Genomic DNA, 18,156 nt, shown 5'->3' with positions numbered 1-18,156 from the left:
AGCTCAGTGAACAATTCACTACACAGTGTGATACTGAGACATATGGTTCAGGAAGCTCGCAATTGATCGTGACCAGGATGAGGTGGGAGATTACAAATTGCAATCAATAGGGTAGACTTTAGATTTCACTGCCTGAACAGCAATTTGGTAGAATGGAGCAGAACCGCCACCGAAAGCAATAGAATCTCCTTGGTTTTCAGTCACTGAGATGATTACCAATCAACCCCATTGTTTAGAGAGGTTATGAAATAGAAGATTCACACTCCTGGTAATTATTAAGTAACCTCCACTGAGAAAACTGCATCAGTGGGCAATGAGAAAACAACTGAACTTGAATGCTTTGCCTTTATAGTTGAATAGCCTGCCAAGACACCCAAACTGATATATAAAGAAGGATCACTTGGTTGAGGTACTCAAATCTGTGCCTGAAGAAGTTGCCACCTTCAAGAAAGCAGGGAAAAGGTGGGGGGAGGGGGGAGGAGAGAAACCATTGTAATTATTTATCTTCCAAACGGATACATCTTCATTTAATATGATTGCTCATATGGACATAAAAGCCGTCATCATCTACAAACAAGACGAATATTCTCAGCACAGGAACTCAAGACTCAAAGATGTTAAGGAAATTACTGTATCAATTCGCCAACCTTAGCTAGAGGAAATCACAGGAATTTGAAGATTTCTCCATCTGTTTTCGCTCAAGTCATAGGGAATTTTTACAATCACCTTTTGTTTTGACTATAAACTTTAAAATAAACCATGGCTTAGGTAGAAAAAAATGTTTTAATAACAGCCATCTATGCCAAGATATGCCTTGGAGCAAAAACAGCAATTCGTACTTTGGGAATTCTCTACTTTTTCAGTCACAATCATTGAGTGAAACATAAAAAGGTGCAGATATCTTGGAATGTCAAGGGTCTAAATATAGAGGAAATTTCCACAATTTCTGAGACACTGCCAACACAGGCTATCCAAAAAGCTTAAATCCTTCACTTCGTTCATGAAAGGATGTATGCTCATGCTAGGCCCAAAGCAGAGCTTTCATCATGTTCTTGAAACCGTGTTGGGAAAAATTAATTGTAGAATGAAGCAAATAGCAATGCAGACAACTGACAAGTGCATCAGTGAATATGGCAGGAATAATAAATATAAATGGATGGAATGAAATGAACTGCACGCTCCAAATCACATTACCTGTGCAAGAATGCAACAGACCGCCAGGAATTGAATGAGGATGGAATTTCAGTCACATAACTGATGTTAACTTATTTGAGAGGAAGACACACAGAAAGTAACAAATATAAATTAACATTTAGAGAGGCCTAATAATTATAGCCATGGTTAGGCAGTGGGATTTATACATGAAATGTATATGAAAGCTGGCATCCAGACACTGTCCTCTTTCCTCCAAGTTTATCTACTACAATAACCTTTCACATGCAGAAATATAGTTTTTCTTGACAACACCACAAGATCTATCTCATGGACTAGTCTTACCCCAGATCAGATCAATCATGATTTCATTGAATGTAGGAATAGGGTCAAGTTGCTGAATGGCCTACTTCTGTCCCCATGTTGAACTGCATCTGTAATTACAAACTGACTGCCAAAACCATAACCTTAACCTCTACACTATTTCCCATTTTTGAAAAACTCATAAAACATTAAATGTGTGCCTGGCACATTTTTGCAGGGACTGTAAATATCATGTGGTTTGGTTATTTATGAGGTATGTGGTTATCCTTACGAACTTGTAACTTGCTCTATGCTCAAAAGGCTTAGGAAAGGCACAGAACACAATGCTGGTGAGAGACTAGCGACCAACATTTAAAGACTGCAGCAACAATCAACGTATATTATTGCTGGGCTTTCATCTAACATTTGATGTCCACATGGAAAAATTAAGTAATATCCTTAAGTGGGCACTCTCCTGTGAATGAAAATATGCAGTTTTAATACATATCTAAGTGCAATGACATGCCGCGGGACTACCAATCAGCCCTTAATTAGTGTGTAATATTTTCAAGACCAAATTCCTCTGTCTGCGCTTTAATGTGGTAACAGAGCATTACATTTCAGGCTAAAACTAGTGGTCAGGTTTATTTACAAATCAGGTAATTACTCATCAGTAAAAATTGGTAATTTGCAAATTACCAATAGCACAAAAACTGTTTTAAAAAAAATCACTACAATGGGTTAAGCTATCTTTTTCAGTCTGATATTCTTCAAAATTTTTTGAAAAAGCAATTTTTCATGGATTTCAATATGAAATTTGGGCAATGCAATTCCAGAAACTGCAAGTGTTAATTCTAGAAAATGAAAACATAAAGAAAAGAGTGCTTATATGCTCTAGTTCAAAAAGCATTTGAATAAAGGCCCAAATCAATAAAGTTCAAAGGTACACCAGCATATACTGTGCACAAAACTGTTTGATGAGCAACTGCTCATATTATTGCCAGGCCTCTCACATTTCTTAATACTTTGGTGATCATTATTTGTAGCAGCACTTAGGACAAAGCTTCTGCACTGTGGCTAATTTACAGATCAAAGTATCGTTTGGGCCTTGCACAGAGCTAATCTCTGACGACTAACTTGAAGATTAGCAAAAAAAGACAGCTTCCACTTTAATACCATTTCTGAAATAAGGTGTAACATGCATAAAGGTACAATACAGAAGATTTTGTTATCTGGCACAGGACTGAACTCTACATTTGTAAAAATATATAGATACTATTTTTGTGATAAGAATATCTTCATATGATTAGCATGAAGTACAAATGCTGCAAAATTATTTTACATTTACCAGAGGGGTTTTGCTAAAACCAACAATTGCTGGTTAAAAAATCTGAATTACAGCACTGTATCTCAGTATCAGCTTTCTACACTGTTCCATATATGGGCAGTTAGTACTCTGATACTCCTGAAAATACAGAGCTCACAATGATTTCTGATCACCATTACCACCTTCTGAAGAGCAATTAGGGATGGGCAACAAATGCTGGCCTAACCAGCGACGCCCACACCCCAAGAAAGAATAAAAAAGACCTCCATGACTGTTGAAAAAGAGACTTGCCAGAAAGGATCAGAATGCTTTACTTTTTTATGTTTTTGATTAGCATTTGCGGCAAATGCTAAAGGGCAAAATAAATCTTAGAAGTATCCCACAAATTCCTTTGAAAGAAAACCCTGCTTTAAAGGAATTAGTCACGCATCCCCTCAAAAGTTCTAAAGGCAGGAGCCTTTTGAATCATTCCAAATGTGACGGCATCAGGATAAAATGCTTTATTTCAAGGGAAGTTATACCTAATACCGAATGCAACTTCAAACAGGATATAGCTGTCACAAGGCTAAATCTTATGATACTCTTGAACAGCATCGCATAAAAATGCATTAAAAAATACAGCAGTCCAAAAGCTACAAGTTGTACTGCTGATTAAAAGAACAGAGCTTAAATTATTTCCAGCCAACATTGTATTTAGGCCTCTCAGGAGGGTGATTTGAGGTTTTTTCAGAATTAGGATTCACTATTTAACTTTTAGATTCCCATTTAGAATTCATAAGACAAACTTTTTGACACTGCATTTCCTCCCGAATACACTGTCAACATCGGGAATGTGCCATCAGAATTTGCATCACCACAGCCAGTGAATTTAACAGTAAACTACTTCAGAGGCTTCTGATGAAGAGTCATACGGACTCAAAACGTTAACCGTATTCCTCTCCGCAGATGTTGTCAGACCTGCTGAGTTTTTCCAGCTATTTTTGTTTTTGTTACTTCAGAGACTATACTGTCAAGAAATTACGTACAAATGTAGATTGACTGAGGCAAGAAAGAACCAGAGCATTTCTTTTGGCGTATTTCCGAATTTTAAACATAAACAATGAGAAATCTAGATGCACAAATACTCTCCATTTTGGTTTAAATGTAATGCTACATTAAAAATTGCAATTAGCAACCACTTACTTAAAAATATCAAATTTCTACAAATGATGGCTACGTTCCTAAATTTCTATTTAATCAACAAAAGAAAGTAAGTGACTTACATGAGGCTTGATTCGGTCATTCAGAAGAGACATTGGAAGTTTGGTCTGCTTCATAACCACCCTATAAGGGTCTTTCACAACACTACCCATCTCATCTTGGAATTTTTGCAGCAATGACTGCTTTATGACCCGAGTGTTAGCTGTTCACAAAACAAAAAGATTTGAGAGCATTATATATATATTTTTTATGAAGCAGTCTTTTTGTCAAGTTTTAGAAAAAAAAATCACTGTGTAGTACCAGAGGGTACACACACAGGGAACTCTATTCCCACGTTTCTGCTCTTGCATCAGGCCACTAAGCGGGTGCTCAACTCATTTAAAAATGATCATCTGAACTGCTGTAACCTGCAAGGCTATGGTCCAGGTGCTGGAAAGTGGGATTAAAATGAGCAGCTAGTTTTTTTCCTCTTTTTGGCTGGTGCAAGCACGACGGGCTGAATGGCCTCTTTCTGCACTGAAACTTTTCTATGATTTTATGGGTGGGTGACATGCCCAGCAGAATTGATTTCCTTGGCTCAGTGTTTTGTCTAATTGAGGAACTAAGGTCAGGCACTTAAGTGGGGAAATCTTGGTTGCGGGTTTGCATCTTATTATCCAGGAGCACCAACATGAAACCATGGGATAATAAATGAATAAAATCATTAGCAAGGTTTAATTCAAAGAAAGCAGAATTTTAAATTCATATGCACAGTTGAAACATCTATGAAGCATCTTAGATTGATTATTAATTCAACTCTCGCATTCCTTCACTCCCAGCAATCCTGCTTTTAAGTTTCTAAGGTATCAATATATACTGTTAAAAATAAAATATTAAGCACACACAAAAACAGGCTCCAAAAATGTTTATTCCTTGTATTTACTTTAAAAAAAAGTCTCAGTTACTGTAAGAGCCAATAACATCTATCTCTGGAGTCCAAAGTTTGCAATACCTTATTACTCAATCATATTTAGATGACAAATGTTACTTTGTAATAATTATAGGTTGTACAAACACTAGAAAAGTCTGAACAGAAGACAAGTACTCTCATACTTTATTTGAATTCCTTTGCCTTGTATTACTGCTTCAGATCACTCCCAGCTACACAAAAGTGCAAGAGGCTGATTTTACCTGCAGTTCCTGTAAAACCCCAGACAGTAAGTTTTCTGCTGATTCTGGCCACCCAAAGCCGATGATCACTGTGTTATGTATGCAGGTGGAGCACGTGTGTCAAACCATGAAAACTATACCCATTCTTTCTGCATGGAAAATATGAACTCACCGAACCACTTGATATTTGGCTCCACGCGGGCTACAGTGCCAGATGAAACTGTTGACTGGTATTGCAGGGGTTTGATGACCTTTCCTACTTTGTTTCTTGCAGGGAAAGAAATAATTAGGTTTGCATGTAAGATTTCACATTATTAACAAAGTTGCTACACTGTGAAGTAGTGCAAAAATACAATTCATAGATAAATTCATACACAGATGGGGTTGATTGTGCATTTTGAAGATTGTTGCACTACCTCAAAATTTGGCAAAAAATTTCTAACATCCTTAATAGAAAGTGAAGCAAAAACACGAAGTGGATAAGCCATAAGAATGCAATTATTGAGTATAGCTTAATAAACCATTATCCACCCTGATGCAAAAATTACTTTAATTGTAGGGGCACAACTTCAGAGATCATGTTAGAAAGCACTACAATGGTAAACCTCCATTTTACCTCACAGCTGAGTGCTTAACGCAACTCAGTAATCTACCAGGCCCCTGTCAACATTGTCAGGAACTGACTACAATAAATCCTCCATCCTGCCATCATTGTGATTTTGCAGTGATAAAGCAGATCCCTGATATGTACACATGTTGCTAAAATTCAAACAGGCACCCCACACCTGTAGCACCATGTGTGAGTATTTAATGTTACAAGATCAGTGATTACTTGAATCATGAAAAGCTGTGGAGGTACTTCTTCCTAGGTCAGGTGTTTTTCAGTTGATGTCACGACCCAGAGTTTACCAGGGTCCTATTAGCATCCCACTCCTCTCTCCTCCCTTCCCCTCTCACCCTTTTACAAAGATACAGCAGATAAAGCTTTGGTAAAATCAAATTATGGAGTTGCATCACCATTCTGAATAGGGTGACTGAGTGTTAACTATTGTTCAGACAAATTCTACAATTAGTTCATTGAATTTTTGCACCAAAAAGATAATTGGGACACTTACCTTCGTTCTTTCTGTCTGTACATATTAAGGCGTTTAATAGTTGCCCGGTCCCTCCTGTGGCCTCCTGCATCTTTGGGCCGATCTGCACAAAAACACAAGTACCAATAAAATACAAACAACTGACTAATATACTACATTTCAAACTGCACTTATATGGATTACAGTCTGATATTTCTGTCACTTCTCCAGTAAAAAAAATTTCTGAATTACCCAAACATTTGAATCAGGGAACATAAATGTAGCGAAGTTGAATTAAGCTTTAATGAAGAGGGAAATGTCCTGTAGAACATTCCAAGGTTTTAAAGATGTTTTGTATCCATGTAACATATGTGATATCTTGTAACCAATGTGTATATTACGGCTAACTGGAGACGTGATAATGACTTTACAGAACAAGGAAGGCAGGAATTGAAGATTATTAGCTGTTTCAGACTTTTACTTCAAGTAATTTTTCTCCAACAAACCTGTAGAAATTTAAAACTTGTCTTGCAACTCCCTAAAAAACTAGTGACTCAGTTAATGTTAGACATCTGCTTCATTCCCAGAGGCTGATCTCAAGTAGTTGTAATTTTTTTAAGTTTGGTACTAGCTTCGAGAAGAATGGGTAAGGTGGTGGACAAACTGCTAAATTATAGATAATCTTATGCTATTGGCTCATGTATACCAAAAAAAGTGGACCGAAATCATCCAAATCCACGGCATAAACACTAAACAGCATCTGCCATCTTCATAATCAATAAGACTATATTATTATAGTTCCAATCTTTATTTCCCCAACAATCTAAGTTTTAACAGTCTGAATGTAATTACTTTAACTGAAATCATGAAGTATAAACAGCAAAACATGTTTGTGCCATATTTACAATATTTAATTGTCAGATTCTCATCCTTATTTACAAATTCCTCCATGGCTTTGCCCCTCCTTATCTCTGTAGTCTCCTCCAGCTCCATCACTCATATTTATTCCCCTCTTATTCTGGCATCTTGAACATCCCATATTTTAATCTCACCAGAATTGATGGCCATGCCGTCAGATGCCTAGGCCCTAAGCACTGGAATTCCCTCCGTAAATGTCTTCAACCTCTCTTTCCTCCTTTAAAATGCTCCCTAAAACCTACCTCTTTGACCAAGCTTTTGGTCATCTGCCCTTATATCTGCTTGCATAGCTCAGTATCATATTTTGTTTTATAATGCCCATGAAGCACCTTGAAATGGTTTATTACGTTAAAGTGCTATATAAATACGTGCCAATGCTGTTGGAAAAGCATAACACCCAGCTTGAAGAGTACATTTTTATAATACAATCATAAGCAAAAATAGAAATCATGCTTTTCTATATATTATGAAGGAATGTTAACCAACTTGGTCAGATTACAAATACCATAAAGTGTTTCTTAAAAGTCTTCTTATTGAAATTGTACTGTAAGGATTGTACATACCTTCATTATCATGGCTCCCAGGAGATAGTGGTCAAAATTTTATTGTGGAATTTGTGAAAGCTGGGCCCTCTCTTCCCTCGCCCAATTAATTCCTACCCACCCACCCCCCACTCACTTTCAAACGCTAAATTACCCAACCATGAAATTATAGAGTGATGCAGCACAGGAGAAAGCCATTCGATTCATTATGCCTGTGTTGGCTCTTTGGAAAAGCTATCCAATTTAGTCCCACTTGCTGGTCTATCCCCATGGCCCTGTAATTTTTTTCCCTTCAAGTATATATCCTATTCCCTTATAAGTTTTAGTATCGAACCTGCTTCCACCGCCCTTTCAAGCAGTGCATTCTAGATCACAATTCATTATGTAAATAAATCTTCATCTCGCCTTGCAATCTTTTCCACATCATCTTAAATCTGTCCCCTCTGGTTATCAACCATTTTGTCACTGGAAACACATGCCTCTTATTTACTCTTATCGAAATTGTTTATGATTTTGAACACCTCAAGCAAAACTTCTCTGAATATCTGTGCTCTAAGGTGAACAACTCCAGCTTCGACATAACTGAAAACCTTCATCCTTGGTACCATTTTAATAAATCTCTTCTTCACCCTCTCAAAGGCCTTGACATTCTTCCTGCACAGAATTGAAAATAATATTCCAGCTGAGGTCTAACCTGTGTTTTATTAACTGCTTAGCATAACTTCCTTGTTTTTGCATTCTGAGCTTCCATTAATAAAGCAAAGGATCTCACATGCTTTTTGAACAGATTTTTCAACCTGCCCTGCAAAGGTTTCTGTACAAACATTCTCTGGTCTCTGTTCCTACATCCCCTTTAAAACTGTACCATTTTGGTTTATACTCATTCTCTCTATCAAAATGTATCACTTTGCACTTATGTTAAATTTCAGTGACCATATGTCTGCCCATTTCCACCTCTGTCCTCCTAAAATCTGTTATTATCCTTGTTGTTTACTACTTTCCCATTTGCAAAATTAACGTCCCATAAAACCCAGTCCAGGTCATGAATATATCAAAACAGCAATGGTCCCAATACTGACCTATGGGAAACACTACTGCATACTTCCTTAGTAACCTTCTCTGTAACTTAATTGAGTTCTTCAAGGAAGCAAATGAAACATATTTTATTATTCATTTACGGGTTGTGGGTGTTGTTGGCTATGCCAGTGTATATTGCCCATCTCCAACTGCTCTTGAGGTGGTGGTGGTGGAGTTGCCTTCTTGAACCGCTGCAATCCCTGTGGTTAGGTACACCACAGTGCTGTTAGGGAGGGAGTTGCAAGATTGACCTAACAACAGTGAAGGAATAGCGATATATTACCAAGTCAGGATGGTGAGTGGCTTGGAAGGGAACTTCTAGGTGATGGTGTTCCGATATATCTGCTGCCATTGTCCTTCTAGGTGGTGTTGGTTATGGATTTGGAAGGTGCTGTCTAAGGAGCCTTGGTGGGTTTCTGTAGTGCATTTGTAGATGGTACACACTGCTGCAAATGTTCGTTGGTGGTGGAGGGAGTGAAGGTTTGTGGGAGGGGCGCCAATCAAGCAGACTACTTTGTATTGAATGATGTCAAGCTTCTCGAGTGTTGTTGGAGCTGCACTCACCCATCACGCTTCTAACTTGAGCCTTGTAGATAGTGGACAAGCTTTGGGGAGTTGGGAGGTGAGTTACTTGTCGCACGATTCCTAATCTCTCACCTGCTCTTGTAGCCACAGTATTTATACGGCTAGTCCAATTGAGTTTCTGCATAATAGTAACCCCAGGATGTTGATAGTAGGGGATTTAGCAATGGTAATGCCATTGAATGTCAAGGGGGTGATGGCTAGATTCTCTCTTGCTGGAGATGGCCATCGCCTGGCATGAATCTTACTTGCCACTTGTCAGCCCAAGCCTGGACATTGTCCAGGTCTTGCTGCATTTGAACATGGACTGCTTTAGTATCTGAGGAGTTGCGAATGGTGCTGAACATTGTACAATTATCAGCTAGTATCCACACATCTGACCTTTTGATGGAAGGAAGGTTATTGATGAAGCACCTGAAGGTGATTGGGCCTAGGACACTGCCCTGAGGAACTCCTGCAGCATTGTCCTGGAACTGAGATGGTTGATCTCCAACAACCACATCCATTTTCCTTTGTGCTAGGTATGACTCCAACCAGTGGAGAGTTTCCCTCTGGTTTCCACTGACTCCAATTTCGCTAGGGTTCCTTGATGCACACTTGGTCAAATGCTGCCTTGATATCAAGGGCAGTCACTCTCACCTCACCTCTGGAGTTCAGCTCTTTTGTCCATGTTTGAACCAAGGCTATAATGAGGTCAGAAACTGAGTGACCCTGCTGGAACCCAAACTGAGTATCAGTGAGCAGGTTGTTGCTAAGCGAGTGCCACTTGATAACCCTATTGATGACGCCCTCTCTTACTTTACTGATGTTCAAGAATAGGCTGCTGAGATGTTAATTTTCTGAGTTGGATTTGTCCTGCTTTTTGTATACAGGATATAGCTGGGCAATTTTCCACATTGCCAGGTAGATGCCAGTGTCGTAACTGTACTGGAACAACTTGCCAACGGCATGGCAAGTTCTGCAGCTCAAGTCTTCAGTACTATTGCCGGAATATTGTCAGGGCCCACAGACTTTGCAGTATCCAGTACCTTCAGCTGTTTCTTGATATTATGTGGAGTGAATTGAATTGGCTGAAGACTGGCATCTGTGATGCTGGGGACCTCTGGAGAAGGCCGAGATGGGTTATCTCCTCGACACTTCTGGCTGTAGATTGTTATGAATGCTTCAGCTTAATTTTTGCGCTGATATGATGGGCTCCTCCATCATTGGGAATGAGAATATTTGTGGAGCCTCCTCTTCTAGTGAACTGCTTAATTGCCCACCACCAATCATGGCTGAATCTGGCAGGCCTGTAGAGCTTAGATCTAATCCGTTGGTTGTGGAATTGCTTAACTCTGTCTATCACTTGCTGCTTAAGCTGTTTGGCATGCAAGTAGTCCTGTGCTGTAGCTTCACTTAATTGACACATATTTAGGTATGCCTGGTGCTGCTCCTAGCATGTCCTTCTGCTCTCTTCATTGAACCAGGGTTGATCCCCTGGCTTGGCGGTAATGGTAGAATGGGGGATATGTCAGGCCATGGGGTTACAGATTGTGGTTGAGTACAATTCTGCTGCTGCTGATGGACCACAGCACCTCATGTATGCCCAATCTTGTATTCCTACATCTGTTCAAAATCTCTCTCGTTTAGCATAATGGTACAGCCATACAATACAATGGAGGATATCCTCAATGTGAAGATGGGACTTCGTCTCCACAAGGTCTTGACCGCTACCGTCAAGGAGAGATGCATCTGTGGTAGGCAGGTTGATGAGGATGAGGTCAAGTATGTTTTTCCCTCTTGTTGGTTCCCCCACCACCTGCTGCAGACCCAGTCTAGCAACTATGCCCTTTAGGACTCGGCCAGCTTGGTCTGTGGTGGTGCTACTGAGCCACTCTTGGTGATGGACATTGAAGTCCCCACCCAGAGTACATTCTGTGCCGTTGCCACCCTCAGTGCTTCGTCCAAGTGGTATTCAACAAGCAGCAGTACTGATTCGTCAGCTGGGGGAGTATGTGGCAATCAACAGGAGGTCTCCTTGCCCATGTTTGACCTGATGCCATGGTATCCAGAGTCGTCGTTGAGGACTCCCAGGGCAACTCCCTCCCGATTGTATATCACTGTGCCACCACCTCTGCTGGGTCTTGTGGAACAGCATCTACCTAGGGATGTTGATAGTGGTGTCTGGAATATTATCTGTAAGATATGACTCCACGAGAATGACTATGTCAGGCTGTTGCTTGACTAATCTGTCAGACAGCTCTCCCAATTTTGGCACAAGCTCCCAGCTGTTCATAAGGAGGACTTTGAAGGGTCAACAGGGTTGGGTTTTGCCATTGTCGTTTCCGGTGCCTAGGTCAATGTCGGGTGGTCCATCCAGTTTTATTCCTCATAAGTGACTTTTTCACAGTTGATACAACTGAGTGGTTTGCTAGGCCATTTCAGAGGGCACTTAAGAGTCAACCACATTATTGTGGATCTGGAGTTGCATGAAGGCCAGACCAGATATCATATTTCCTTCCCTAAAGGACATTATTGAACCAGATGGGTTTTTACAACAATCAAGAATGGTTTCATGGTCACTATTAGACTTTTAATTCCAGATGTTTATTGAATTCAAATTCCACCTTCTGCCACAGTGGGGTTTGAACCCAGGTCCCCAGAGCATTCCCCTGGGTCTCTCAGTTACCAGTCCAGTGCCAATACCACAATGTCAATACCTCCCTCCGAGGGAAAGAAGTAGCTACACCACACAGACTGAAGCGGTTCAAGAAGATAGCTCACCAGCTTCTCAATGGCAATAACTACTGGTCTTGCCAGTGATGCCCACATCCTGTGAACAAATTAAAAAGAATCTTTGCAGAGGCTAAACACCAACTTTCTGATACCTCCTGGTAATGCGCCCTTGACTGTGACCCCCCCATCACTGAACATCAAGTCATCGTTTCTCAGACTGCCACTGACCTCATCTTGTTTGGAGATCTTCCCATCTCCAACATCATAGACCCCCAACCTGCAAAGTTTCTAACCCAAGTTCAGCAAACATGATCGTCAAACCCACTGTTTCAATTTGTCCTTGGCTGATAGAACTTATTTCTATTGCAATTATTTTTTCTTACGTCCAGTCTCTTTTCACCTTTGCTTCTGACACCGTCCATCACTTCCCTGTCTCCAACTGTCCCCTTTTCACGATGGACATCCAATCCCTCTACACTTTCAGCCCCCCATCAGGGTGGCATAAATACCCTCTGCTTCTTCCCTGAACCAAAGCCAAACCTGAGCCCACCCATCACCACCCTCCTCCATCTATCTGAACTTGTTCTTACAATGAACAGCTTCTCCTCTCACTCCAAATAAAAGGTGTTGCTATGGGAATCCATATGGGTCCTAGCTATGTCTGCCTTTTTGTGGAATGTGAGGAACGTTCTTTGTTCCAACTCTGTTCAGGTCGGGTCCCTCACAGCTTTTCCAGTACTTTGGTGACAATACCAGTGTCGCTTTCTGCTCTTGCCCCAAACTGGAAAATTTCTACAACTTTGCTTCCAATTTCCACCCTTCCTTCACCCTCACTCGATCCATATCTGACTCTTCCCTTCCTTGACACCTCTAACTCCATTTTTGGGGATAGGTTGTCAAATAATACTGACCCAAAGCCCACCAATTTCCAAAGCTACCTTCATTATAATTCCTCTCATCCCACCTCCCATAAGAACTCTATTCCATTCTCCCAGCTTCTCTGACATCTGTCCAGGTGAGGCAGCCTTCTATGCTAGTGCTTCCAATATGTCTTCCTTTGCCCTTAACCAAGGATTCTTCCTCATTGAAGCTGACAGGGACCCCAGTCAATGTTCTCCATAAGCTACGCAGTTATGCAAGTCCCTGTGCAGAGTGTGTACAAGTCAATCCCTTTAAGTTACCTTGACAATTTCTCAAAATTCTGCTCTCACCCCTTCCCCTCCTTCCCAGAATCATGATATGGTTCCCTTTGTCCTCAGTTTCCATCCCACCAGCCTTTACATTCAACAGATCATCCTCTGCCATTTCTGCCAGCTCCAGCATGATGCCGCCACCAAACACATCTTCTCTCCCCCTTTTTTCAGCATTCCTAAGGGATCATTCTCTGCCACCCCTGGTCCACTCCTCAGTCAGCCATGTCATCCCTTCCCCATTCCATAGCACCGTGCCATACAAGCATAGGAAATGTAATGCTTGCATTTTTTATTTCTTCCCTTTTCACCACTCAAAACCCCAAACACACCTTACAAGTGAAAGAGTGATTTACACGTACTTCTTTCAATTTAGTGTACTATATTTGCTGCTCACAATATGGTCTCCTTTACACTGGGGAAACCAAATGCAGAGACTGGGTGACCACTTTGCAAAATGCCTGTGTTCAGTCTGCCATCGTGTGCCTGAGCTTCCTTGCATGGACATTTTAATTCTCTACCCCACTCTCACATTGACCACTATCTTCAACCTCCTATACTGTACTAATGAAGCTCAAGGAACAACACCTCAGAGGAACATAGTAGCAGGAGTAGGCCCATTTGGCCCTTTGAGCCTGCTCCACCATTCAATAAGTTCACGGCTAAACCAATTGTGGTCTCAGCTTCACTTTCCAGTCTGTCCCCAAAAACCCTTGGCTCCCTTGTCTAACAAAAATCTGTCTAACTCTGCCTTGAATAAATTCAAAGACCCAGCCTCTGCTATTTTCTGGGGAAAAGAATGCCACACACCAATGACCCTTTGGGAGAAAAAGTTTCTCCTCATATCTGTCTTAAAAGGAAGACCTCTTATTTTTAAACTTTGTCCCCTAGTTTTAGTCTCCTCTAAAAAAGAAAACATCCTCCAGGTATCCAACCTATTAAGTCCCCTCAGTATCTTATATGTTTCAATAAGTTCTCCTCACATTCTTCTAAACTCCAATGGGGGTATAAGCCTAATCTGTTCAATGTTTCTTCATAAGACAACCATTTCATCCGAGGAATGAGTCCAGTGATCCTTCTCTGAACTGCTTCTAAAGTAATTATATCTTTTAAATTTATACAAAAACAGAATCAGTACCAGAATTCAATTCAGCACTTCACAGCCATCTAGACTCAACTGCAAGTTCAACATCTTCAGAACATAACCACTCCTCCCATTTTTTCAGACAGCTATTGCTGGTAGTGATTCTGTTTTTGTAATTTTCAGCTCCTCCAGACTGATCTTGTTTCTTTTATTGGTCTATTTCAACTGCCAGTTCTGATGAAAGGTTGCAGACCTGAAACTTTCACTTTATTTCTCCCTCCACAGATGCTGCCTGACTTGCTGAAAATTCCGGCATTTTCAGTCCTTATTCCTATCGTAGACCTGAAAAACTTGCTCTATTTCTCTCTGCACAGATGCGACCTTTCTGTTTCAGCATTTTGATTTTATGTCAGATTTCCAGCATCCACAGCATTTTGCTTTTGAAGAAAAAAAATCCATGCTGACTTTCATTAACCAACACCAACTTTTCCAAATGCCAATTATTTCTGTCCCAGATTTTTGACTCTTAAATGCTTATGCACCACTGATGATAGGTTGACTGGTGTCAGGGTTTTCATATCCCTTTTTGAAACATGGATGTCTGTGGCATATCCAAGCAGGTTTGAAGATTACGGTTACAGCTTCCGTAATTTGCACCCATACCACCCATTGTGATGCAGGTTGCATCCCACCCAGAGTGGATGTAATTTGTACTTTTGAGTAGTGACAGCCTTTAATCTCGTAGTTATCTACTGGCCTGGGTATCAGTTCCACTCCCCCAGGGGCTTCCCTCAGCCCATCCCGCCATCACCCTTTGGTGATTCCCTCTGCCTGCTCTACCAACCCTGTTGTCACATCCACCACATACACGCCTCCTCCCCACCGCAGTATATGCCCCCCCACCCACCAAAAACCTGCCCCAATCGCCTGTCTCTTCAAACCCCTCCCTTACCTGACCTGCCCCCCTCAAACCCTCCCAACTCCAGGTCTCTTTCTCACTCCAAGGACCCTCCCCCAACCCTGCGCCTCTCTCTTCCCACCAACCCTGGATCTCTGTCTCTCTCTTCAGATTCCCCCACACCAACTGCCTGCCTCTGGACATCTCAACTCCTCTCGCTCTCCCAAACCCCGCCCCAGGTGTCTCCCTCCCATACCTCTACCCCCCCCACCCCCGGGTCCCTCACCCACACACCCGCCATTTCACCCTGTCCCTGCCCCTCACCCACCCTGTCCCGCTTCCCGGTCCGTGTCTCACCCCACCCCTCCTTCCTTCCTTGTCCGTGTCTCACCCCACCCCTCCTTCCTTCCTTGTCCGTGTCTCACCCCACCCCTCCTTCCTTCCTTGTCCGTGTCTCACCCCACCCCTCCTTCCTTCCTTGTCCGTGTCTCACCCCACCCCTCCTTCTCCCTCTCTCACCCCACCCCTCCTTCTCCCTCTCTCACCCCACCCCTCCTTCTCCCTCTCTCACCCCACCCCTCCTTCTCCCTCTCTCACCCCACCCCTCCTTCTCCCTCTCTCACCCCACCCCTCCTTCTCCCTCTCTCACCCCACCCTTCCTTCTCCCTCTCTCACCCCACCCCTCCTTCCTTCCTTCACCCTCTCTCACCCCACCCCTCCTTCCTTCCTTCTCCCTCTCTCACCCCACCCCTCCTTCCTTCCTTCTCCCTCTCTCACCCCACCCCTCCTTCCTTCCTTCTCCCTCTCTCACCCCACCCCTCCTTCCTTCCTTCTCCCTCTCTCACCCCACCCCTCCTTCCTTCCTTCTCCCTCTCTCACCCCACCCCTCCTTCCTTCCTTCTCCCTCTCTCACCCCACCCCTCCTTCCTTCCTTCTCCCTCTCTCACCCCACCCCTCCTTCCTTCCTTCTCCCTCTCTCACCCCACCCCTCCTTCCTTCCTTCTCCCTCTCTCACCCCACCCCTCCTTCCTTCCTTCTCCCTCTCTCACCCCACCCCTCCTTCCTTCCTTCTCCCTCTCTCACCCCACCCCTCCTTCCTTCCTTCTCCCTCTCTCTCAACCCCCCTCCTTCCTTCTCCCTCTCTCTCAACCCCCCTCCTTCCTTCTCCCTCTCTCTCACCCCTCTCCTTCCTTCTCCCTCTCACTCCCCTCCTACTTCCTTCTCCCTCTCTCACCCCCATCCTACCTTTTCCCTCTCACCCCTCCTCCTTCCTTCTCCCTCTCACCCCCCTCCTTCCTTCTCCCTCTCACCCCCCTCCTTCCTTCTCCCTCTCTCACCCCCCCTCCTACTTTTCCCTCTCACCCCTCCTCCTTCCTTCTCCCTCTCTCACCCCGCCTCCTTCCTTCTCCCTCTCACCCGCTCCCTCTCTCACCCGGGTTGGTGCTTGATGTTGATGGGTTGACGGTCCCACGGCCCCGGTAAGTGGATTTCACCATCTTGCCCTTGGCGCCGCTCGAGCTTCCCAAACGTCCACAAGGTCCACGCGACCTCGCGTCCTCAATCTGCGACCAGAGCCTTACGTCATCATCCCGCGACACCTTTGTCAGAGAGGTTGCTGTTCGAATATCTGGATCTGTGCTGACAAGATGTTTAATATATTAACAAACACTGAAAGCGTTGGAAATTCTCAGCAGTTCTGGCAGCATCAGTGGAGCACCAATCTAAATTAATGTTTTAGGTGGACATCCCTTTGTCACTTCTGATGTAACTAAAGAGTTGCATTAATGTAGCAACTTTCACAACCTCAGGTATCCTTAAGTGTCGTTTACAGCAAATGAACAACTATTTTATGTGTGGCCATTGTTGTAATGTAGGAAACGCAGCAGCCATTTTATATAGAGCAAGCTCCCACAAACAGCAATGTCATATTAAACAGATAATCTGTTTGTTTAGTGATGTTGATTGAGAAATCTTGGTTGTGATCCAGGGGTAAGTCCCTTCTTCTTTGATCTGAGAGAACAGCAGGGCCAAGGTTTAAAATCTCAGCTGAAAGACAACATCTCCAAGTCTAGAGAGAGGAAAAATATGTCCTGAATTTTAAGGTGGGGGGGGGGGGTCCCTTATTTTGTCTCTCCTATGTCCCTTACTATATCTGTCCTTAAGACGGATGTCTTTTGTCCCTTATTTGTAGGACAGATTGTGGGATATTGAACAGGCAGGTGACCAACCGTCCCAGCTTTTCTGGGATTATCCTGGAATTTGGCTTCCTGTCTAAGAAATGAGGAACAAAAGGAGAACAAGTAGTCAAAATAAGGGACAACCCCTTTAATGCAGGACAGTTGGTCACAATGGAATCAGCCCATCTCTTTGTGCTCAAGTCTGGATGTGAGATTTGAACTTGCAACCTTGTGAATCAGAGACAAAAAGCACAACCCACTGAGTCACAGCTAACACTTGCACTTTATTGTGCACCATATATAGTGTGTGATGAGTTTTTTAAGAAAAAATCAATAGAACATAATTTCTAACATACGACAACAAGTAGTGAGGGTGATATTTAAGAATAGTTTCATAAATCTTTTTAATTCTGTCATGGTGTTTTCTTCCTGTACCTGGAGAAAGAGAAAGAAAAAGACTTACATTTATGCAGCGCTTTTCATGACCACTGGCTGTCTCAAAGTGCTTTACAGCCAGTGAAGTTTGTTTTAAATCTAGTCACTTTGGTCATGTAGGAAAGGCAGCAGCCAGTTTGCGGACAGCCAAGCTCCCACAAACAGCAATGTGATAATGATCTGAAAATCTGTTTTTGTGACGTTGGTTGAGGGATATGGCCAGGACACCAGGGATAACTTCTTGTTCGAATACTGCCACTGAATCTTTTACGTCCACATACAGAGCCTTGGTTTAATGTCTCATCCAAAAGATGGAATGCCAGAAACAACAGTG

The 18,156-nt window shown here is 42.5% G+C and overlaps 1 protein-coding gene across 2 annotated transcripts in view; it reads right to left on the bottom strand.

The window, feature by feature from the left end:
* gnl2 (guanine nucleotide binding protein-like 2 (nucleolar)) overlaps positions 1–16,798 on the bottom strand; it is a 47,404-nt gene extending 30,606 nt beyond the window's left edge. Inside the window, exons 1-4 of one of the 2 annotated variants that reach the window (XM_041212873.1) lie at positions 16,643–16,798; positions 6,247–6,328; positions 5,304–5,398; positions 4,045–4,184 (exon numbers count right to left, since the gene is read on the bottom strand). In XM_041212873.1, the coding sequence (XP_041068807.1) occupies positions 4,045–4,184; positions 5,304–5,398; positions 6,247–6,328; positions 16,643–16,706 (381 nt within the window). In that variant the 5' untranslated portion in view covers positions 16,707–16,798. Of the gene's footprint in view, positions 1–4,044; positions 4,185–5,303; positions 5,399–6,246; positions 6,329–7,685; positions 7,767–16,642 lie in introns of those variants that run through there. The other variant, XM_041212874.1, reaches the window with a different exon arrangement.
* Positions 16,799–18,156: the final 1,358 nt, after the last annotated feature.

The sequence above is a fragment of the Carcharodon carcharias genome, chromosome 19 (genome assembly GCF_017639515.1).
Source record: "Carcharodon carcharias isolate sCarCar2 chromosome 19, sCarCar2.pri, whole genome shotgun sequence".
In the NCBI taxonomy this organism is placed as follows: domain Eukaryota; kingdom Metazoa; phylum Chordata; class Chondrichthyes; order Lamniformes; family Lamnidae; genus Carcharodon; species Carcharodon carcharias.
The sequence above is the reverse complement of the archived record's forward strand: the minus strand, read 5'-3'. Positions and strand labels throughout refer to the sequence as shown.